The sequence below is a fragment of the Carcharodon carcharias genome, chromosome 13, assembly GCF_017639515.1.
Source record: "Carcharodon carcharias isolate sCarCar2 chromosome 13, sCarCar2.pri, whole genome shotgun sequence".
In the NCBI taxonomy this organism is placed as follows: domain Eukaryota; kingdom Metazoa; phylum Chordata; class Chondrichthyes; order Lamniformes; family Lamnidae; genus Carcharodon; species Carcharodon carcharias.
In genome coordinates, this window is record NC_054479.1 from 139731902 (window position 1) to 139757076 (window position 25175).

Consider the following 25175-nt stretch of genomic DNA (forward strand, 5'->3'; position numbering starts at 1 on the left):
TAAATCTGCTGAAATTGCTCTTAATTTTTACAATGAAATTATTAAATTTTTGGTTATAATGCCTGAACAAAGGTATACTGTTCAGAGCAAAGGCCATCTGAAGGTCATGGTGTCAGCTTGGTCTTCAGTTGTGGTGGTTTTACTGTGAAGTCCTGCTATGCTGGGGCCCTTGACTGTCCAACTGCTTCCCCTCTGCTCTCAACCCCTCAAAGACAAAACAGCACCTTGTGTGTCCGGAATAAGGTAACTCCTCGTTAACCAGCATTTTTGATTAACCGGTACCGCTCATTTCTGCAACATGCTGGTATTGTATAAGAATATTGCCAAATTTTAGGGAGACCATGATACTTGTAAGCAATATTGACTCAAAAGTCACTGCTAAGTGCTTGCAAACATAAAAAAATAAATTTCAACCATCAGAAAAAAAGCTTTTATAACAATTCAAAAAAATAATCTTGGTTGGGATTAAAATTCAAGCATTTTTGTTTTTCTTGACAAGTCCAAACTATGTGATTGTGAATGTTGTTCAGAACTGCCAGAAACTGCTGTGGTCAATTTCCAAGTTCCTGAATCACTGCTACTGAATTTTTGACTGTCTTTTTAGAAATTAACATTTAGTATTGGGGTGATTCAAATACATTAAAACAGTATTGCAGGGTGAATGACAGTGGGTTGGGATGGACAGAATAAAATGACTTCTGAGGTGTCCAAATTAACCAGCCTTTGTAACCGAATTTCTATGGTAATGGTAAATGGTTACTGCCTTTTCCCAATGTAGGCAGTTTTCCTGGACCAAAAAAGGCAGTATAAATGACGAGGGTTGTACAAACACACTGCTTTGAGTTCTGCTGAACACAATTGAACTCCACATATTGGTGTTGCAATTTTTAAACAGTTTTCCCTCTGTGCTCATAAAGCATTACTCCTGCTAATGAGCTGAGTTTGACAGTCACGAACACAAGTTTGGCAGTTTTCACAGCCACTTTGGCACCACAAGTTAACTTTTGTTGTTAAAGGGTCTTTTGACCAACTCTCACAACCAGACAATTTCAAATTTATAGTTACCAGGCTAGTCAGATGACCAAGACATTTTAAGGACACTTCAATCCCTAGTGGCAAAACAGTACCAACCTATCAAGTTTACCAATAAATGATAAAAGCAAAATACGGCAGACACAGGAAATCTGAAACAAAGACAGAAAATGCTGGAAAAACTCAGCAGGTCTGGCAGCATCTGTGGAGAGAAAGAAAAAAGAGCTAACGTTTCGAGTCCATATGACTCTTCTTCAGAGCTCTGAAGAGTCATACGGACCCGAAACGTTAACTTTGTCTTTCCAGCATTTTCTGTTTTTGTTATAAATAAATGATTTGTGCCTGTACTGTCCAAGTCTTCTTCCCTCCTCTAAAAATACTAATTCTAAAAATTAGTTAACGGTATAACATACCCAAGAAAATATATTAAAAAAATCAAGGGTTTCACTCATTTTATGTAGTTAATCATCAATCTATTATAACCCAGGCGGATCGCTACAACAACCTTCACTTTGCCATCTTTCAAAACCAACAATCTTAATTTATCCACATCCCCAACTCCTGGGATTGAATATGTAAAATCCATTCCATATAGAAATTGTAAAAGAAACAATAAACTATTACAAGCCAGACATAAGTAAAGGCTCAGCAGGTCTGTCAGCATCTGCAGAGAGGAGCACAGTTAATGTTTTGAGTCCGAATGACCCTTCAACAGATCTAAGTAAAAATAGAATAGAGGTGAAATATAAGCTAGTTTAAGGGGGGTGGGACAAGTAGAGCTGGATAGAGGGCCAGTGATAGGTGGAGATAACCAAACGATGTCACAGACAAAAGGACAAAGAGGTGTTGAAGGTAGTGATATTATCTGAGGTATGTGCTAATTAAGGGTAGAAAGCAAGATACAGATAGCCCTAGTGGGGGTGGGGTGGGGTGAGGGAATCAAAAAAGACTAAAAGGTATAGATAAAACAACGGATGGAAATACATTTAAAAATAATGGAAGTAGGTGGGAAAAGAAAAATCTATATAAATTATTGAGAAAAAAAAGGGGGGGGGGAATCGGAAAGGGGGTGGGGATGGAGGAGAGAGTTCACGATCTAAAATTGTTGAACTCAATGTTCAGACCGGAAGGCTGTAAAGTGCCTGGTCGGAAGATGAGGTGCTGTTCCTCCAGTTTGAGTTGAGCTTCACTGGAACAATGCAGCAAGCCAAGGACGGACATGTGGGCATGAGAGCAGGATGGAGTGTTAAAATGGCAAGCGACAGGGAGGTCTGAGTAATGATTGCGGACAGACTAAAGCTGTTCTGCAAAGCGATCAAACAGTCTGCGTTTGGTCTCTCCAATGTAGAGGAAACCACATTGAGAGCAACGAATGCAGTAGACTAAATTGAGGGAAGTGCAAGTGAAATGCTGCTTCACTTGAAAGGAGTGTTTGGGCCCCTGGACGGTGAGGAGAGAGGAAGTAAAGGGGCAGGTGTTGCACCTTCTGTGATTGCATGGGAAGATGCCATGGTAGGGGGTTGAGGTGTAGGGGGTGATGGAGGAGTGGACCAGAGTGTACCGGAGGGGACGATCCCTGCAGATTGCCACCAGGGGGGTGAAGGGAAGATGTGTTTGGTGGTGGCATCATGCTGGAGTAGGCGGAAATGGCGGAGGATGATCCTTTGAATGTGGAGGCTGGTGGGGTGATAAGTGAGGACAAGGGGGACCCTATCATGTTTCTCGGAGGGAGAAGGGTGAGGGCGGATGCGTGGGAGATGGGCCGGACACGGTTAAGGCCCTGTCAACCACCCTGGGTGGAAAACCTCGGTTAAGGAAGAAGGAGGACATGTCAGAGGAACTGTTTTTGAAAGCCTCACACCCCACTTCCTGTAAGGACTCCATCCCATTCTCTCAGTTCCTTCGCCTCCGTCGCATCTGTTCTGATGATGCCACTTTCAAAAACAGTCCTCTGACATGTCTTCCTTCTTCCTTAACCAAGATTTTCCACCCACGGTGGTTGACAGGGCCCTCACTGTCCAGGGGCCCAAACACTCCTTTCAAGTGAAGCAGCATTTCACTTGTACTTCCCTCAATTTAGTCTACTGCATTCGTTGTTCCCAATGCGGTTTCCTCTACATTGGAGAGACCAAACGCAGACTGAGTGACCGTTTTGCAGAACAGCTTCAGTCTGTCCGCAAGCATGACCCAGACCTCCCTGTCGCTGTCATTTCAACACTCCATCCTGCTCTCATGTCCACATGTCCATCCTTGGCTTGCTGCATTGTTCCAGTGAAGCTCAACGCAAACTGGAGGAACAACACCTCATCTTCCGACCAGGCACTTTACAGCCTTCTGGACTGAACATTGAGTTCAACAATTTTAGATCATGAACTCTCTCTTCCATCCCCACCCCCTTTCCGATTCCCCCCACTTTTTTCCCCAATAATTTATATAGATTTTTCTTTTCCCACCTACTTCCATTATTTTTAAATGTATTTCCATCCATTGTTTTATCTCTACCTTTTAGCCTTTTTTGATTCCTTCACCCCACCCCACCTCCACTAGTGCTATCTGTACCTTGCTTGTCTTGCTTTCTACCCTTAATTAGCACATACCTCAGATAATACCACTACCTTCAACACCTCTCTGTCCTTTTGTCTGTGACAGCTTTTGGTTATTTCCACCTATCACTGGCCCTCGATCCAGCTCTACTTGTGACACCCCCCCCCCCCAAACCAGCATATATTTCACCTCTATTTTATTTTTACTTAGTTCTGTTGAAGGGTCATTCGCACTCGAAAAGCTAACTGTATTCCTCTCCACAGATGCTGCCAAACCTGCTGAGTTTTTCCAGGTATTTTTGTTTTTGTTCTGGAGTTCCAGCATCCGCAGTTTTTTGCTTTTATATAAGTAAAGGCTATCGCCCAAATCTTCCATTCACGTGGAGGTATCCCAGAGGATTCACTGGGGGACCCCACAGAAGTCCTGTCCAGGAAGTTTCAACTTTTATTGCATTATTAACCTGCACCTGGAACCCTCCGAAAGTCCAATTTAAAGTCAGCAACCTCAGATGGTCCAACTCTCTTAGCAGAATAGTTACCCAAGAAAAGCTAGAAGGAGTAAAACCAGTTCTAACTCCTGGGTAACTGTAGTACTGACCATGACTACCACCACCACCCCCGCCTCCCGACTCCCTCCCACCCACTCCTCTGACTAACCCCGCCCAACTACGCCCTCCTGACTACACCCTACCCACAAACCTACTACCCTCCCACCCAACCCCCTGACACACCCAGCCACCCCCTTCATATTTGGTAGTTCCTCATACCAAGTGCATTGGAATGAATGTGATTTCCTCAAAAAGTTTCTTATATTGTGGAGCCCAAAGCTGCACAGTACACACAGTACTCCACTGCAGTCTTACCAAGGGTTTACACTGATTCACCACTGCATCTCAGCTTTTATATTTTACACTTCTTGTCACTCCCTTGAAGTCTTATATCCAAATTATTGACATACATAGTGACCAGAAATAGTGCTGGAATAGAACCATCTGGGGCACCACTTCTGAATCTGAGAAACTGCCCACAACTCCAACTCGCTCTTTCCTCCTTCCAACAGCTTACAATCTAATTTGTTACCCTTCCACTAATTTACACCCTTTATTCTTCTCCAATAATCTCCTTTGATATTTTGTCAAAGGATTCTTGAATGTCCATGTAGGAGACATCTACAACATTTGCCACGTAAACCCTAGCAGCCACCTTGCCAACCTTCCTTTCAGAAATCCTTGTTGGCAGCTTCTAATTATATTCCGTAAGGACCGTTCCCTCCAGGGCACCCTGGACCACTCCTTCATCACCCCCTATACCTCAACCCCCTCCCACGGCACCTTCCCATGCAACCGCAGAAGGTGCAACACCTGCCCCTTTTATTTCCCCTCTCCTCACCGTCCAAGGGCCCAAACACTCCTTTCAAGTGAAGCAGCACTTCACTTGCACTTCGCTCAATTTAATCTACTGCATTTGCTGCTCCCAATGCAGTCTCCTCCACATTGGAGAGGCCAAACGCAGACTGGGTGACCGCTTTGCGGAACACCTTCGGTCTGTCTGCAAGCATGACCCAGGCCTTCATGTAGTTTGCCATTTCAACACACCGCCCTGTTCTCATGCCCACATGTCCGTCCTTGGCCTGCTGCAATGCTCCAGTGAAGCTCAATGCAAACTGGAGGAACAGCACCTCATCTTCCGATTAGGCACTTTACTGCCTTCCAGACTCAACAGTGAGTTCAACAACTTCAGATCATGAACTCTTTCCTCCATCTTCACCACCTTTTTGATCCCCTTTTTTAAAATAATTATATAATTTTTATATATTTCTTTTCCCACCTATTTCTATTATTATTTTTAAAATTTATTTCCATCCATTGTTTGATCTCCACCTTTTAGCCTATTTCGATCCCTTGCCCCCCACCCTACCCCCACTAGTGCTGTCACTTGCTCATCCTGCTTTCTACCCTTAATGTCACCATTAGCACATCCTTTAGCTAATATCACCATCCTCAACAATTCTTTTTCCTTTTGTCTGTAACATCTTTTGGTTATCTCCACTGTTTGGTTATCTATCACTGGCCCTCTATCCGGCTCTACATGTCCCAATAACCTTATATTTCACCACATTTTTTATTCCTCTTTAGTTCTGGTGAAGCGTCATACTAACTCGAAATGTTAACTCTGTCTTCCTCTCCGCAGATGCTGTCAGACCTGTTGAGTTTTTCCAGCAATTTTTGTTTTTGTTTCAGATTTCCAGCATCCGCAGTATTTTGCTTTTATCTAATTATTTTCTATTCATCTAGATATTTAGTAATTTATTCTTTAAACATTGCAAAAGTTTTTCTCATCACAGATGTCAAAGTAACTGGCCTGAATTGGGGGGAGGAGATGGCGTAGTGGTATTGTCATTGGACTAGTCTTCCAGGGACCTAGGGTAATGCTCTGGTGACCTGGGTTCGAATTCCACCATAGCAGATTTGAATTCTATAAAAATATGGAATTAAAAGTCTGATGATAACCACAAAACCATTGTCGTAAAAACCCATCTGGTTCACTAATGGGAAGGAATGGTTCACTGAAGGGAAGGAAATCTGCTGTTTCTGCTGTTCTTACCTGGCCTGGCCTACATGTGACTCCAGGCCCACAGCAATGTGGTTGACTCTTAACTGCCCTCTGAACAAGGGCAACTAGAGATGGGCAATAAATGCTGGCCTAGCCAGTGGATGCCCACATCCCACATCCCATGAACGAATAAAAAAAATGTCCAGATTAGCTGTGTTCGTTTTTTGCAAACGGGTGTTACTTTGGCCTTTTTCTGGTCCTATAAAATTATAACCCTGAAATTTATCTTGGAGAGTATTTCATTCTCTCAGGATCCTTGGAAGTATTCGGAACGATTCAGGCACCCTTCCTTCCTTTAGCCTAAGTAAGTGTTTCAATTTCCCTTTTTAAAATATTGCACATTGAGCTTTTAAATAATGCAGGAATTGCTTCCTCTCCAATAGCTTTCTCCTCTGTAGGCACTATTCCAAGTGCTATTAGATATCCCTGTCAATTCTGAATCATCCACAAATGCACTACCCTGTCATCTCACTGGTCCTACTTCACATTTAACAATTTTCTTCATTGATACATTTGTAGAATACTTCAATGTTCCTTTTAATATATTTTGAAAATCTATTATACTCCCTCCTTTCCATCATTTTCCCATATTCTCTTTTATTTTTCTCTCTGGAATAACTACAGACCTGTCTCTTCTTTCCATTTTTGTTTTCTAATCTCTATTTATCCACAGTAACATGAAGCCAGAATTCACTTTTTAAAATGGCTTTTTTAAATTCTCATCTTTCCAATCTCCATAAAGCATTCCATTGTTGATTCACAATCCTATATGCTAATCGCACTTTCCACTTCAGATCATCAAGCTAACCAATTTTTTTTTAAGTTCAGTTCTATGTTAAACTAGTATTTCAGACTAACTTTTTCCTTTTCCATTTGGACCTTAAGCCTAATCACTATTCAAAATAGGTTGACCCACACTGAACTCACCTACATGATTTGCTCTTCTCCCCCTTATGCATATTGCTTGAGGAATAAATCCAGCTGATATTTCAGGAATCCCATTTCCTATTTTCTATCAGTTCCTCACTGGCCTATCCAATAAATGGGTAATTAAAATCTACAGCAGTGCCATTGTTATTGTTAATCATCTCTCCTCCCACTGTCAAGGGGTCTGTGATACAATCTCACCTTTTTTTATCTTTGGTCACTCAGATATCAGGATATCATATATTAATAGTTGTATTGTTAGACTGAGATGGAACTCTCATTCTCCAATTAAAGTACAACATAAAAAGTTTGATAAATCCTAAAATATTGTATTATAAATAGGGCATACAGTTCAATTTCTATATATTTTTAGTAAACTAGGTGTTGAATTGTGGACAGAACACTGGAAAGATAGATTATGTATAAAGAACTGACAACAGGCTGAATTGTTATAATACAGAAGGATTTCATTCTATGATTCTATATATAAATTCTGATGAAAGGTAACATACAGTATGTAGGCAGAAAGATTCATTGCAAAAGATGGCCTTTGTGCTCTCTACTGCAAAATGTAACAGATTGCAAATAAATTTAGACATATTTCAAGGCTGGTGGCAAACTATAAATACAATACCATATAATTTACTGTCTAGAACATTTTAGAACAAACTAGAGCTTAACTCAGAGATGATTATAGATAAATCAGTGGCCAGTTTGCAGCAGGTAAGTCTTGATTTAGTTTTAAAATCACCTCTTTCTGCTAAAGACTGTTTTAACACTGAGACCTCATTATAATTGCACTGAATTGACTGGCTCAAAAGAAAACTCGTCCACTTCTGGGGCATAATTTCTGATGTGACAGCCAAAGGTCTCTTTAAAGCAAGGGTGCATCTCTTAAAATGAGGCTGAAGTCACTCGTAACTTCTCACATTTCCAAGTTGCTGGGAGAATAATTTTGCATCTATCGGTAATGTATGAGGAGCCCACAGCAGTAATAAGTACTATTATTCAATTATTATGAAGAGCGAAAGTCTTGCATTTATATAGTGCCTTTCATGACGTCAGAGCATCCCAGAGGGGTTTACGATCAATTAAGTACTTTTTTTTTTGAAGTGTAGTCATTGGTCTAAGGCAGGAAATATAGTAGCTAAGTTGCATACAGCAAGGCCCCACAAATAGCAATGTGATAATGACCAGATCATCTGTTTTAATGATGTTGGTTGAGGGATAAATGCTGGCCAGAATACCATGGATAACTCCCTTCCTATTCCTTGAAATAGTGCCATTGGATCTTTCACGTCCACTACAGACCTTAGTTTAATGTCTCATCTGAAACACACGACCTCTAACAATGCAGCACTCCCTCAGTAATTATCCATAATTGAAAACAGTTAGAGCAATTTAAAGTACACTTTAATAGCTGTATTCATCTTTAAAAAAAAGCACACAAACATCCACCGCCAAGAAGTTAAGGAACAGCAGTGTCACAGCGAACACCACCACCTCTGAGTTCCCTTCCAAGTCGCACACCTTCCTGACTTGGATATATAATGATCATTCGTTAAATGCCACTGGACAATATCCTAGAGATCCCTACCAAATATCATTGTGGGAATATCATCAGCACAAGAACTGCCGCAGTGCATGGAGAATTTGCATCTGCCCTCTCAAGACAACTAAGGTTGGCCATTAAATATGGCCCTGCCAGTATCGCCCACATCCCGAGACCAAGAAAAAGGCTACAACAAAAGTGCACAAAACTCTCCCTACTTAAATCAATTAAAAAGAGCTACAACAATAATACACCAACCTCTGCCTGGGTACAGTGAAGAGCGCTCGGACCAATTTTCTACGATTAGCTTTTGTGTTCATGTTCATGCAGAAATCCATTGCAGCCTGAGTAAAAAGAAATTTTTAAAAATTATTGATTTGAAAGTTTTTCAATTCAGCTGTCAAAATCATCAGCTTTGGATGGTCTCCACTTATAATTTAAGCGCAAAATTTTGAGACTTAGATTTTCTTTTAAAGCAATGGGGCCTTTGTATCAAAAGATCGGACTATCTTCATACATGTAAACTGTCCATAAAATGAATGTAAAACCTGCTGGATATTTATAAGAAAGAGTTGAGCTGTTACCCAAAGATCAAATGGATTATTTATAAAGTTTCATAGTCCAGGTAACTTGTGAAGGCTTGTATCTATTGACGGCTGTATCATTAGTCTCTCAGACCAATAACGATTTAAAAAGTTTACACTTTTCGAAAACTCCCTATTGTCCAAAAAAAAAACTGCTTCATTACCGGCCTCACTCTTTCATTAACATCAAGAGGAATTTCACCCACAATATTATTTACTGGACCACAATAAAAGTTTTATAACTGTTCTGTGCTTAATCATCAAGAATTGTTAAGAACAGAATGCAGATTATAGATGAATCCTTTAGGAGCCAATGGTAGTATTTGAAATTGGTACATTTTTTTCTCCCATTAATTAAGCAAACTCAGCAAACAATGGAAAGCTACATAATTCTTTGTACACTTCTTTCCAATTCTTAACAAATAGGCTTAAGGAACTATCGAAAAATCAGTTTTTTGGGCAACACGCAGGAATGCCAACAGTGAGATACGAAAGCAACAATTCCAAGTGAACAGTCATAAACTCAGCAAATTCTGATGACAGAAAAACCACAGCAGCACAGATGGATTGTAAAGACAACAGTAAAATAGGATCTGAGTACATTTGGGACTTCAAAAAAGACTTTGGGCTTCCTTTTGCAGCAAATTGCTATTCCACATACACTACTGAGCAGACTCACTTTAAAGGCAAGGCAAGATGTAGGGTTGAAATAATTTCTGGTTTGAGAAACAGAAATAACATGCTCTCGAAGTGGGAGTATTATGCTGCACTGAGTGCATAGAGAAATCTCCAGCACCCCAGGGGTGCAATGTGCTTGCATCTTAAAACTTGTTTGTAGCTGCTGGACGGTGCAAGCAAGGCTTCCCCTTACTACAAAGACACTCTGTGACAATGGGAAGTGACTCAACTGCAGAAAGTGGCACTTGCAACTTCACACTAGCAAGATGATGATGTAACACTTTGTCCAAAAAGGTAGAAAAAGATGAAGATGAACAGGGTAACTCTCGGCAAATTGGTTTAGGCCCATCAGTTGTGCATAAACTCATAACCCATCATTTGAGATGCAATTAGTAAATGTTTATAATTTCATGTTAGTTAAGAATCATGTTTGATAATTTTGAGAAAATGATCTATTGGACAAATAAGGGCAAAATGGATTTTCAAAAGGAATTTGTTAAGGGGTCCTACAAAATTCAGTTGCATGGCATTAAAATAAATACTTAGAAAATTGGTTAATGGACAGAGAACAAAGAATTAAGATCAATGAGGTTACCTGAAGAATGACTACAAGTCATGTACCCCAGTGATCAGAACTAGGTCCATTTTCATTTTCAGTATTTACAGATTGCAGATAACTGAGCAAAGAAATGAAATACTGAGGCTCCTTCCAAAAAACAGAGAATAGGGATAGTTTAGAGGAATCATAAATTTAAAACTATTAAGAGAGCGAGGAGAAATTTCTTCAACACAGTCACTCGCATGCCTTGCCTCAGAGAGTGGCTGATGCAGTGACAATTGCATCTTTGAGAGAAAAATTTAACAAAGATTTGAAGCAGAGCAACACACAGGACTGCAGCAGGACAGAGAGATTAATTTTGGTAAAAGCAAAATACTACAGATGCTGGAAATCAGAAACAAAAACAAAAATAGCTGGAAAAACTCAGCAGGTCTGACAGCATCTGTGCAGAGGAAGACAGAGTTAATGTTTCGAGTTTGTATGACTCTTCATCAGAACTCTGATGAAGAGTCATACGGACTCGAGGTTAATTTTGGATTCCTCGAGCTGCGAAGGAAATTCTACAATTTCCATATGGTTAACAGCAGTTAACTGAAGTCATGCACACAGGAAAGGTAGCTACACAAATTTCACAGAAATTTCAATCTGAAACAGGACTCTAAATGTACCTTGTCTATCAGGTCACGATTGACACAGTTAGGTAGCTGCTGTAGAAAAGCATCCACTATCAATTTCAGATGAGAACCAGTGCTGGCTTCCTCTTCATCTTGTTCTGCAATATAAATACCATAGATCAGCTAGGGGATAAACGCATTTTCACACTTAAAAATGGGACTGGGGAAGACATGACAAAAAGAATTATTGAGGCAGTATCAGCTATATATTAGGAAAGCACATTTCAATATTTTGCTTTTTTTTCTTGAAGTTATAAATAAAACTTCTACTCCAGTTACTTCCAACTAAGAGCACAAGCAGACAATCTACTCCAGTCCTCTACAAAAATGTCTCTGACCCAGCCAAGATATCCATGGCCACAGGTCAAATTGCATCTTCTCAACGTAACTCCATAGCAGTTCATTTGAGACTGACAACTCAGTGTTGGATGATCAGTCAGCCTCACAGTTTTGCTTCACTATGAGATTAAATTTATCTGTTCCATAACATTGCACTACTGCACCATTAAACAAAAGTTGTTCCTTTTGCAGGTCGTGGGAAGGATCATTGGGTAGCAGGACATGGCTTCATGCTCAAGATTATCCGATTGTTTCCAATCTTGGCTACATGGCTCAAGGAGTTAGAGAGAATGCTTCTTTATGGATGCAGAATAACAGACTATCAGTCAATGTAAATTAGTCCCATCCAATTCCTTTCCACTCAGCATTAGCAGAGACTGGGAAGCAAATTTGTGCTGTTGACTGGAAAAGAAGCAATTAAAGCAGAGGCTGGATCAAGAACGTAAGAATATTGGTAGATTCAATCTGTCAGCTCACAAACTGCTTTAGTAAGTAGTGGCTGCATGAGTTTCCTGTATCCTTCAGAACAAGACAGGAAAATACAGTCAGCCCAAGAATATCCAGTCTTGGCCAGTCAGACAATGCTGAACACCTGTCAGCACAATTCCGTGCCCAGGAAATACTACTTTTAGCGAGCTAAGTATTTTGACATATGTGGAACTCCATCACAAAAGAACTTAAGAAATAGGAGGAGTAGGCCATTCGGCCCTTCAAGCCTGCCCCACCATTCAATAAGATCATGGCTGATCTGTCCCAGGGTTCAACTCTTTCGTGCCAGCTCCTCATAGCCCTCAACTCCCCGATATTTCAAAAATCTATCTACCTCCTCTTTAAATACTTTCAATGATCTAGCCTCCACAACTCTCTGGGATAGAGAATTCCAGACATTCACTATGAGAGAAGAAATTCCTTTGCATCTTTGCACATTGCCAGGCTTAAAAGTGGATAAATCTCCAGGTCTGGATGATTTGTGTCCCAGGCTGCTGAGAGAGGCAAGGGAGGAGGTCGCAGGGGCTCTGGCCCGAATTTTTAATTTCTCTCTGGCCACGGGGGAGGTGCCAGAGGGCTGGAGAACAGCTAATGTGGTTCTGCTATTTAAGAAGGGTTGTAGAGATCAGCCAGGAAACTACAGGCCAGTGAGTCTCATGTTAGTAGTAGGGAAACTATTGGAGAAAATTCTGAAGGAGAGAATCTATCTCCACTTGGAGAGGCAAGGTTTGATTAGGGATGGTCAGCATGGCTTTGTCAGAGGGAGGTCACGTCTAACAAATTTGACTGAATTTTTTGAGGAGGTGAGCAGGTGTGTAGATGAGGGCAGTGCAGTTGATGTAGTTTATATGGATTTCAGCGAAGCCTTTGACAAGGTCCCACATGGGAGACTTTTAAAGAAGGCAAAGGGACATGGGATACAGGGTAATTTGATAAGGTGGATTCAAAATTGGCTTAGTTGTAGGAGCCAGAGGGTGATGACAGAAGGATGCTTTAGTGACTGGAAGCCAGTGTCCAGTGGAGTACCACAGGGATCAGTGCTGGGTCCCCTATTATTTGTCATTTATATAAACAACATAGATGACTGTGTGTGAAATAGGATTAGTAAGTTTGCGGATGACACAAAGATTGGCCAGGTGGGGTTGAGTGTCTTGGGCTACAGGAAGATAGAGACGGGATGGTCAAATGGGCAGATGGAATTTAACCCTGAAAAGTGTCAGGTGATACACTTTGGTAGGAGTAATTTGACAAGGAAGTATTCAATGAACGGCATGACACTAGGAAGTTCTGAGGTACAAAGGGACCTTGAAGTGTGTGTCCCTAGATCTCTGAAGGCAGAGGGGCATGTTAGTGGGGTGGTGAAAAAGGCACATGGGGCATTTGCCTTTATCAGTCGAGGCATAGATTATAAAAGGGTGGAAGGTCATGTTGGAGTTGTATAGAACCTTGGTGAGGCCGCAGCTGGATTACTGTGTGCAGTTCTGATCGCCACATTATAGGAAGGAGGTGATTGCACTGGATGGGGTGCAGAGGAGATTCACCAGGATGTTGCCTGGGATGAAACATTTAAATTATGAAGAAAGGTTGGATAGACTTGGGTTGTTTTCATTGGAGCAGAGAAGACTGAGGGGTGACCTGATCGAGGTGTACAAGATTATGACGGGCATGGACAGAGTGGATGGGGAGCAGCTGTTCCCCTTAGTTGAAGGGTCAGTCACAAGGGGACATAAGTTCAAAGTAAGGAGCAGGAGGTTTAGCGGGCGGATGTGAAGAAAAACCTTTTTACCCAGAGGGTGGTGACGGTCTGGAATGCACTGCTGGGAGGGTGGTGGAGGCGGGTTGCCTCACATCCTTTAAAAAGTACCTGGATGAGCACTTGGCACGTCATAACATTCAAGGCTATGGGCCAGGTGTTGGTAAATGGGATTAGGTAGGTAGGTCAGGTGTTTCTCACGTGTCAGTGCAGATTCCATGGACCGAAAGGCCCCTTCTGCACTGTGATTCTGAGTTTTAAATGAATGGTCCCCTTATTCTGTAACTATGTCCCCTAGTTCGAGATTGCCCCACTTGTGGAAACAACTTCCCAACATTTACCTTGTCAAGCCCCCTCAAAATCTTATATGTTTCAATAAGATCAACCCTCATTCTTCTAAACTCTAATGAATGTTTATCCGTTCTTGATAAGTCAACTCCTTCATCCCAGGAGTCAGCCTAGTGAATCTCTTTTGAGCTGCCTCCAATGCCAGTATATCCTTTCTTAAATACGGGGACCAAAACTGTACACAGTACTCCAGGTACGACCTCACCAACACCCTGTACAGTTATAACAAGACTTCCCTATTTTTAAACTCCAACCCCCTAGCAATACAGGCCAAAATTCCATCTGCCTTTTTAATTACTTGCTGCACCTGCATGTTAATCTTTTGTTTGTGTTTCATGCACAAGAACACCCAGATCCCTCTGTGCTGCATTTTCTTTGGAGTCTCTCCATTTAAATAATAGTCTGCCTTTTGATTCTTCCTACCAAAGTGCATGACCTCACACTTTCCTACAAAAACTGCCAAGTTTTTGCCCATTCATGCAAGCTACCTATATTCCCTTGCAGATTCCTTATGTCCTCATCACAACATGGCCTCCCACCTATTTTTGTATCATCAGCAAATTTGAATACATTACACTCTGCCCCCTCCTCCAAGTCATTAATATAGATAGTAAATAATTGAGGACCTAGATCCTTGTGGCACTCCACTAGTTACGTCTTTCCAACTTGAAAAAGACCCATTAATCTGGACTCCCTGTCTTGTGTGTGTAAATCAATCCTCAATCCATGCTAATACATTACACCCAATGCCATGAGCTCCTATTTTGTATGTGGCGCCTTATCGAATGTCTTCTGGAAATCCAAATGCACTACATTTACCATTTTCCCTTTATCAACTCTGCTTGTTATATCCTCAAAGAATTCTAGCAAATTTGTCGAACGTGATTTCCCTTTCACAAAACCATGCTGACTGTTTGATTGTGTTAAGCTTTTCTAAATGTCCTGTTTCTTCCTTAATAGGCTGCAGCGTAATGGATAGATGTTAGGCTGACTGGCCTAGAGTTGCCTGCTTTTTGTCACCCTCCCTTCTGAACAGGGGCATCACATTAGTGGTTTTCGAATCAAATGGGACTCTCCCGGAATCCAGTGAGTTCTGGAATATTTCAGCCAATGCCTCCACTACCTCTGCAGCCACTTCCTTTAAAACCCTTGGATGCAGGCCATCAGGTCCTGGTGACTTGTTTGCCTTTAGCCTTATTAGTTTGTCAAATACTTTGCCCCTTGTGTTAGAGATTGTTACAAGATCCTTCCTCCCATTAGCTCCTTGTTTTGTGTGATATCTTTGGGGTGTTTATAGTGTCCTCCACCGTGAAGACCGATGCAAAATATTGCTTTAAAGTGTGTTGCTTGCATTCAGATTAAGAGCCTTAAGCTTTGACATTTGACCATTATTACTCATTCAGGTTCTAATTTCCGCTGCACCCTTCTGCTTATATTTTCTGCTCCTTCCTGTCACACTTTGATTATCGTTCACCTCTTCACTACCCTGCACCTCTGCTCTCTCGTTTCTTTTTGATTTTTTAAATTTCCCTTCAATTGAACTCTCCCCCTCACTAATTGGTTTAAAATCCTATCTACAACCCAAGTCATGATGGATAAGTCTTCAAAGCATATATGCAAGTTCTCAGGGTACTCATCCAAACAAGACCAAACTACCTATTAAGACACTGGCTTGCCTGGTTACCGAGGGTGAAATGGAAGGAATTCTAGCTCACAGTACCAGTTCTACAGCCCCAGCTGCAATTAGTAAGCCAGACAACCTGGCACAAATATAAATTTGTAGAGTCTGTCACAAAGGAAAGGCTTCACTCCAATCCAGATGCATCATCCCAGAGTCACCTCAACCCCAAAGGAACACCTCACTTTTGCTCAGCCTGCTCCAGAAGAAGAACAGTCAATAGACAAGCTAAAGCTCTCAGCAGATAGCAAGAACCACCAACAGCAGCATGCAGGGAAAGGGTGGGGATAGCATCAGAACTCGCCATTAAACGTGGAATTGTATTACTTTTATTCTCCTGACTACAACAAAGACATACTGTATACACCAACAAATGTGAGTTCCACCAACAGGACAGGCAAGACCCCAAAGCAACTGATTGTCCCTTTTCAACACAGTCACAATACAGCTGTCATTCCAAGACAGAGTTTCTCTGCAAGGCATTGACAGTTTTGACATTCAATGTCATGTACCATGATTACTGATTACCAACTCCAGGTGAAGAGCTATAGCAAAGAACTGCACTCACTGGTTCAGAGTGCTCAACTAGTCAGTGTAGGCTTGGAGCAACCACGACCCTCTTTTGTCAGAAACCCACATTTATCTCACATTTGTGCATGCAGTTTTATTCTGTTACATGAGCATTTATGCTTACTGTACCCTACAGGCATATGGCGTAGAGGGCACAAACCATTCTGACAGCAAAGAAACTCCACCCTGACACTCACTAATCTAACCTTATAGAGTCGTCAGCACTGTGCTGTACCAGGGTTTCTGAGGCACCAAATGGGGCTGATACACACTTTACAATGACTGACTGGTCATGGCTTGATTTCCTATCCTGACTGTACTTGTTTATCTTGTTCTGAACAATGTAGAACATATGTGCAGCCACTCATGATAGGTGCAATTCCTGAACAGATGGGGGTTTGCGAATTAATAGCACTGTGTTTAGGTCACAAATATTTTATTCAACATTTTTTTTTAAAAAGGGCAATGCTTAAAATCATTATCAGGCTGTGCGCAGACTTGCTGCCCGATTACCAAAATATTTAGTTTTAAGATAAAAACAAAATTCTGGAAGCACTCAACAGGTGAGGTAGCATCTGTGGGGAAAGAAAGAGTTAACATTTCACTTCGATGACCTTTCATCAGAATAGTTTGAGCTGGGATAAAATGAATTAGAAAAATGACCCAGGTTGTGGAGCTTTAGATAACTTCGGAATAGCAGAAAACACATAGCAGCATCCGTCCACAATGTTATAATGGGATTTTGATACACAGAGGCTTCATCAGAACCTAGCATCTGGAAGAAACCAGGTTGCTGATATCTTGCTAAACATTTACAATACAATCAACAGTGAAAACCTAATATTACATTAATATTTTCAAACTCTATTCATAGAGAAGGGGCAAGGGTAAAATATTTTAAGTATATAAAAAGAACCAAAACCAAAAACTACCTTACTGAAACATTCCATATCCTAACCAAATGGGGTCATTATTATGTCAAGAATATTAACAAGTAGGCTGTAACTTTTACAGAAAGTTGTTAATTTTCATGACATTTCTAGGTTATCACTTTATTCTGGGCTAGATAGGTAGTGGCACACAATATATCATATTTCTCTGGATCACAAAGGCATTGCCAAATACCAGCTCATCCATTTTCACAGGGCCTGCTTTTTGAAAGGCTAGTTAAATTAGTTTCAGTGGAGTTTCTGAACCCCTGTTTCCCATTTAAAATCCAACACAGGCAGGGAGCAAAGGTAGATTGAAAGAAAAGTAGTTTCAAACAAAACCCCAGCCATCATGTTCTCCAATGTTCCCTGATGTGGCTTGTGTTTTAGTAATCAGCACCACCATGCATGACTTCATAATTTCCAATGACAAAAAAAATACATTCTGTCTGATCAAAATTTAGAATTTCTTTGAGCAAGTGTGTAGACAAATGTCAAAGCACCAAGTATTAAAACTCACGGGTAAGGTATGGTGAAGGAACAATCAACGGCTAGCAACCCTATGCTGTCTAGACAGATAATTCTAAAGGAACTGGATTGTTGGGCCCAATGGTATTTCCCTGTTTCTAAACAATATTTCATTCTACAAATAAGGAAAATATGAAAGTGCAAAAGGCAGTCTCAGTATTTTGTAGGGGTTGGCTGCAGCTCAGCCACATATTGGGAGTAGCAGGCCCCACAGTTTAGTTACAGTAGTTAAAAAAAATGAGTTACCATGCTCCTCCAGAAGTTTTTGACTAAGGTCTTCTGTTTCTTCTGTTCCTTCTTCCTCTAAAATGTCATCATTAATATCCAGATTCTCCAGCTCCAACTCCAGCTCCTCTGTAGCAACTAATTCTTTGGAATCTTTTCCATCCTTGGGCTCTTTCCCATCTTTGGAATCTGTTACAAACAGGTGAATTACTGTAAATAATGATCTATGTGGTGGATTTTGCAAACTTTTAACATAAACCATTTGTAGTAATACAATTCGAAAACTGGGCATTAAAAATAGCCCACTTTTTAAAAAAAAACGTTATTATTTACAGCATAAAATGGAAAAGATACTCAAACAATGAAAACTACACTCAGATACTGCTAACATTCTGGCTTTTCTTTTCCAAAACACCAACTACTTCTCACAAAGAAACAAATCATCATCTTCTCCCTCTTCCTCAAGATGACATCTCAAGCTGCAGACCAACCAACAATCCTTTATAACTTTACCTGTCCTTCACCTATGAACAGGTTGTTTATCTGGAGAGTGTTGCAAGTGAGCCAAGTCCAAGATGCATGTGGATCTACCTGCATGTATCTGAAGGGGTACTGGACACCTGTCAGGTATAGAAAACATGATTCATTTCCCCCCCTTGCCCAATCCTGGAATATGGGTGCCAACTGCAGAGGTGCACGATCATCGAGGGGAGACGTCGGTCTGAGTGAGGTAGAGACCGAGTGAGTATATTTGGGAATTTGGTTTAAAGTGGGAATTCGGTTTAAAGTGGGAATTCAGTGCTTAGGGAAAAGAGGTAAGGTTTACTGCAAGAAGTGCAACTTAGAATAGAGTGCTGGGAATTGGGTAATTAAGAGAGTTAGGGAAGGGAGGGAAAGAGGTGCTCTTTTGCTTTCTAACTTTCTCAGCCTTCAGCAAGTGGTCGTACTCTCCTACAGGGGAAGAAGCTATTATTTGGTGAGTATCTGGTAAGTGACTAAGGTTTATTCTATTCCTAAGGTTCAAAATAGTCTAGCAACTGGTGGTAAAGTTAATAAAATATAGAAAAGCAAAAGTAAAATATATAATTGAATAAAATAATTAAATAGTTAAGTAGAACATATTAAGGATGTCAGGACAGATGATGTGTCACAACTGCAGCATGTGGATCTCCTGGACGCCAGCTTGATCCAGGGCAAACACATCTGCAGTTTAAGTGTGTGAAGTTTGAGCTGCTTCAGCTCAGAGTTTATGAGCTGTAGGCTGAATTACAAACACTGCGATGCATCAGGGAGGGAGAAAGTTACCTGGATTCTTTGTACCAGGGGGCAGTCACACCTCTTAGGACAGGGTCTTCTGATTTGGTCAGTGGTCAGGGACAGGAGTGTGTGACTGCGAGTGAGGCAGGTAAGGGGATTCGGGGACAGGAATGCAGGAGCCTCGGCCTTTGCAATTGTCCAACAGTTTTGAGGTTTTTTCTGTTTGCTTGGATGAGAGGGGGGAACTGCAAATTGGATGAGCTAACTGGCCAATGCACCATGGTTACAGGAAGCCATTCAAATCGGGGGAGCAAAAAGGAATATAGTGGTGGTTGGGGATAGTATAGTCAGATTCTCTGCAGCGAAGAGCATGAGTCCAGATGGCTATGTTGCCTGCCTGGTGCCAGAGTTCGAGATATCTGCATGGGGCTGGAGAGGAACTTGCAGTGGGAGGGGGACGGCCGAGTCATCATGGTCCATGTAGGTACTAACGGCATAGGCAAGACAAAGAAGGAGATTCTGCATAGTCAGAAAGAGGACCTAGCTACCAAATTAAGAAGCAGAATCTCAAAGGTCATAATCTCTGGATTATTACCTGAGCCATGTGCAAATTGGCCTAGAAAAATCAGATTAGGGAGATCAATGTGTGGCTCAAAGACTGGTGTGGGAGAGGTGGGTTCTGGTTTGTGGGGCACTGGCACCAGTATTGGGGAAAGTGGGATCTGTATCGTTGGGATGGTCTACACCCAGAACGTGCTGGCACCGGTGTTCTTGCAAGCTGCATAATTAAGGAAGTAGAGGGGGTTTCAAGCTAAATAAAGGGGCAAGGGATCAAATTTGGAAAGATGTGGTAAATCAATGAGCAGAGACAAGGCAAAGGAAAAAGGTTTTATAACGGGAAATGAAAAACAGACCGTGACAGGAAGGGATGGGGAGTACAAATCTAACAATAAATCAACAGATGAAACTAGAGGTTATAAAAAGAATAAAAGGATAAAACAAAAAGCTCTGTATCTGAATGCATGTAGAATTTGAAACAAAACAGATGAACTGACAGCACACATAGGAATAAATAATTATGATTTGATAGCCGTTATAGAGACATGGCTGCAGGGGATCATGGATTGGGACCTGAATATTAAAGGGTACAGGGTATTTGGGAAGGACAGGAAGCAAGGAAAAGATGGAGCGGTGGCTCTGTTAGTTAATGATGGTATTAGCCCAATAAGAAGGGATGACCGAAGTTCAGGATGTGGAAACGGTTTGGGTGGAGATAAGAAAATGGTAAAGGAAAGAAGTCACTTGTGGGAGTTGTGTACAGGCCCCAAATAGTAACCACATGGTAGGGTGGAGCATAACGGATGAAACATTTGGAGTTTGTCAGAAAGGCACAGCGATAATCATGGGAGATTTTAATTTACATATAGACTGGAAAAGTCAGATGGGCAAAGCTAGCCTAGAAGAGGAATACATTAAATGTTTTCAGGATAATTTCTTAGAACAGCATGTTCTGGAGCCAACCAGAGAGCAGGTTATCCTAGGCCTGGTATTGCGCAATGAGATGGGAGTAATTAATGATCGCATAGTGAAGGTGTCCCTAGGTAGCAGCGACCACAAAATAATTGAATTTTACATTCAGTTTGAGAGAGAGAGTGGGTCTGAGATAATGTTTTTAATCTTAACTAAGGGCAATTATGAGAGCAAGCAAGCTGAGCTAGTTAAAGTGAATTGGCAAATTAGGTCAATAGAGGTGCAGTGGCTAATATTTAAGGCGATATTTCAGAATAGATACATTCCAACGAGTAAGAAAAAGTCCTTGACGGACACACCATCAGTGGTTAACTAGAAAGGTTAAAGATAGCAGCAAATTTAGCCAAAAAGCATATAATTGTGCAAAGACAGGTGACAGGTCAGAAGATTAGACAGAATATAAGGAACAGAAAAGAATGACTAAAAGACAAATAAGGAGCGAAAAATTACAGTATGAGAGAAATCTAGCCTGAAATATAAAAACATAATAAAAGTTTTTATAAATATTTTAAAAAGAAATGAGTTAACAAAGTGAGCATTGGTGCTATAGAAAGTGAGTATGGAGAATTGGTAATGGAAAACAAGGAGACAGCAGGTGAATTGAACAGGTATTTTGCATCAGTTTTCACGATAGAGGACACAGGTAACATCCCAGAAGCAGCTATAAACCAGGAAATGGAAGCCGGGGAGGAAGTCAGGAAAATTACAGTCACCAGGGAAGTGGCATTGAGTAAATTGTTGGAGCTGTGGGCTGACAAGAGCCCAGGTCCTGATGGACTTCAGCCTGGGGTCTTAAAAGAAATGTCTGGTGAGATAGTTGATGCATTGGTTTTAATTTTCCAAAACTCCCTAGATTCGGGGAAGGATCCGTTAGATTGGAAGATAGCAAATGTAACTCCATATTCAAAAAGGGAGGGAGGCAGAAAGTGGGAAACTGCAGGCCAGGTAGCTTAACATTTGTCGTAGGGAAAATGTTAGAAGCTGTTATTAAAGAAGTTATAGCAAGGCACATGGATAAGCTCAAGGTAATCAGGCAGAATCAACATGGTTTTGTGAAAGGGAAATCATGTTTGATCAATTTATTGGAGTTCTTTGAGGAAGTAACATGTGCTGCAGATAAAGGGGAACTGATGGATGTACTGTACTTAGATTTTCAGAAGGCATTTGATAAAGTGCCACATCAAAGATTATTGCAGGAAAAAAAAGCTCATGGTAGAGGGGGTAACATATTGGCATGGATAGAAGATTGGTTGGCTAACAGGAAACAGAGAGTAGGCATAAATGGGTCTTTTTCAGTTGGCAAGATGTAATGAGTGGTGTGCCACAGGGATCAGTGCTAGGGCCTCAACTGTTCACAATTTATACAAATGACTTGGATGAAGAGATGGTTGGCAAATTTGCTGATGGCACAAAGGTAGGGAGGAAACTAAGTTGTGAAGAGGATGTAAGGAGGCTCCAAAAAGACATAGAAAGGTTAAGTGAGTGGGCAAAGATCTGGCAAATGGGAGTATAATGTGGGAAAATGTGAAATTGTCCATTTTGGCAGGGAGAATAAAAGAGAAGCATATTATCCATTATCTAAATGGTGAGAGATTGCAGAGCTCTGAGGTGCAGAGGGGTCTGCGTGTCCTAGTGCATGAAACACAAAAGGCTAGTATGCAGGCACAGCAAGTAATTAGGAAAGCTAATAGAATTTTATCATTTATTGCAAGGCAAATTGAATACAAAAGTAGGGAGATCATGCTTCAGTTATAAAGGGCACTAGCGAGACCACATTTGGAGTACTGTGTACAGTATTAGTCACCTTATTTAAGGAAGGGTGTAAATGCCTTTCAAGCAGTTCAGCGAAGGTTTACCACACTAATACCTGGAATGGGTGGGTTGTCTTATGAAGAAAGGTTGGACAGGCTGGGCTTGTATCCGCTGGAGTTTAGGAGAGTAAGATGCGGCTTGATTGAAACATATAAAATCCTGAGGGGTCTTGACAGGGTGGACATGGAGAGGTTGTTTCTTCTTGTGGGAGAATCTAGAACGAGGGGTCACTGTTTAAAAATAAGGGGTCGCTCATTTAAAACTGAGATGAGGTGAAATTTTTTCACTCAGAGGGTCATGAGTCTTTGGAACTCTCTTCCTGAAAAGGTGGTGGAAGCAGAGTTTTTGAATATTTTTAAGGCAGAGGTGGTTAGATTCTTGGTAAGCAAGGGGGTGATTGGTTATCGGGGGTAGGTGGGATGCAGATTTCAGGTTACTGCCAAATCAGGCATGATCTTATTAAATGATGGGTCAGGCTTAAGAGGCTGAATGGCCTACTCCTGCTCCTTGTTTGCATGTCCGCATATGACCTCATCAAACTAAGAATAAATCAGGGATCAAGGCTTATATCTCCTGCCCTGGATGATTAAATCCAATTATCAAGTCCCACTACTCCACAAGCCATACCATTAACTTAAATGTTTAATTTTCTTAACAAAATGGTCAACTGCATACCCATACCTCCAGTACCCAGAAGAAAAGAGACTCTTGACCAGGCTTCTTCCAAAAACTCAGAATGATTAACTTATTTTTAAAACAAAACTTCTTTTAATGACTTGCGAGTACTGGGCAACACACAATTGTAATCAGGAAGTATAACTATCTAGATAAAAACAAAAATAAAAACAAAAAACTGCGGATGCTGGAAATCCAAAACAAAAACAGAATTACCTGGAAAAACTCAGCAGGTCTGGCAGCATCGGCGGAGAAGAAAAGAGTTAACGTTTCGAGTTGACGTTGACGTATAACTATCTATCTCTTCCTAAAGAGCTCCCCCAGCACACACACAGACAAACAATGGACAAACAGATAAAGTCTCTCTGCAGAGATGGGCTTTCGAGGATGGGCATTATAAAATAAAGGATAAAGTCCGCAGGGTCACGGCGCTGTTGACTTGAAGTTCTCTTGTGTGTAGGCAGGCCGCTGGTTCCGGCAGCTGACTGGAATTTCCCACCAAATGCCCAGCTTTGCAGGTCCAAATGCAGACCAGTTCCACTCAGGTGGACAGCCATGCACAACTTTAAGCAAGGTAGAGAGAGGGAGCTTTTTTTTTCCCTCAGCTTGTTCTCCAACAAGGCTGCCTTCAAAACAAGCAGGTTCACAACTTAAATTTTTCCCCCCTCTCCCATGTGATTTCCAGCAAGTTATCAACCTTCATTTTCAGTTTTTTTTCCCTCCATCAATTAAAATAACTGAATTTTAAAACAAACAACCAGATCTTCCTCAAGTACCATAAAGGTCAAGTGATTTCTTGAAAGAGGCCTGCTTGCTGACAGTTCCAAGGTGAGCTTAGGACCTTTTAAAAAAAAATCCCAGGTTAACATCCAAATGTCCAGATCATGCCATACCCTTCCATTTTCTAAAAGAAAAAATTAGTCTTGAGAGATATGATTCTAACAGGTGGCATCAGGGAATCTGAGGGTATAGAGGATACATAGGGGCATAGAGGTGGCATGGGCGATCTGAGGGCAGGATAGGTGGGGGGAGGGGGGGTGAGGTACGAGGTTTAGTGGATGTTTTAAACTCTTTTGGGAACTGTGATACTGTGTTGGAGACCAAGGCGAACCTTCTAACCAGCCTGCCTCCCGTACCCATACTCCTCTTGCATTGGGTCATGGCTCACAAACTGCACTGTGAACCCGGCCCCGGTGTGAAAAAACAAAAACGGTGTGTGAAGTCACACAGGGGTCAGGTGCGCAGGCTATAAGCCGCAATAATGCACAGGTCAGGTTTTCCCAAGCCCAGGCGAAGATTCAGTCCCTAAACTATATCAAATTCATGAAACTCAGAGTGTAATAACTAAATAATTCTAGATTGCACCATAGCTTTAAAAAGGTGAATTTTGCTTGTTTTATTTCAATACATGTAAATCTCAGTGATAAGGATATATGTCACCCATCCTGTTGCCATTAAGCAAACAGGCTTGGAACTTGTAATTAGAGCAGCAGATTGTCTTCAAGATAGAACAGCACACCGTAGTTTTCCCCACATGCATCACACAATAATTTGATAGCCTACTTACACCCTATTGAGATTCATTACAATCTAATAACTATGAGTCCATTTGTCCTTGAGGTGCATCATTCACCAATGTGATGGAGTCTTGTCAATGGGCCAGATCTAGCTGAAAAAGTAATGGCCCCAGAATGTCACAGTTACTAACGTGTAAATCAGTCAGCAACTTGAAGCAAAAAGCCACCCCATGAATTGTGAACCACTGCAAGTTGCTGACGATTTGCACCTTTCTGCTGAAGTTATATTCCATGTTTCCAAAAGTATATTTCACTTTCTCAAATTCTGAAATGCAACTGCAAGCTGATTTCTCAGACTAAGCA

The 25175-nt window shown here is 41.2% G+C and overlaps 1 protein-coding gene across 4 annotated transcripts in view; it reads right to left on the bottom strand.

Annotated features, from left to right (window-relative positions):
• upf2 (UPF2 regulator of nonsense mediated mRNA decay) overlaps positions 1–25175 on the bottom strand; it is a 147821-nt gene that overhangs the window by 82385 nt on the left and 40261 nt on the right. For all 4 annotated transcript variants that reach the window (XM_041202154.1, XM_041202153.1, XM_041202152.1 and 1 more), the window contains exons 8-10: positions 18043–18210; positions 11157–11260; positions 8926–9011 (exon numbers count right to left, since the gene is read on the bottom strand). In XM_041202154.1, coding sequence (XP_041058088.1) covers positions 8926–9011; positions 11157–11260; positions 18043–18210 — 358 coding nt within the window. The remainder of the gene's footprint in view (positions 1–8925; positions 9012–11156; positions 11261–18042; positions 18211–25175) is intronic.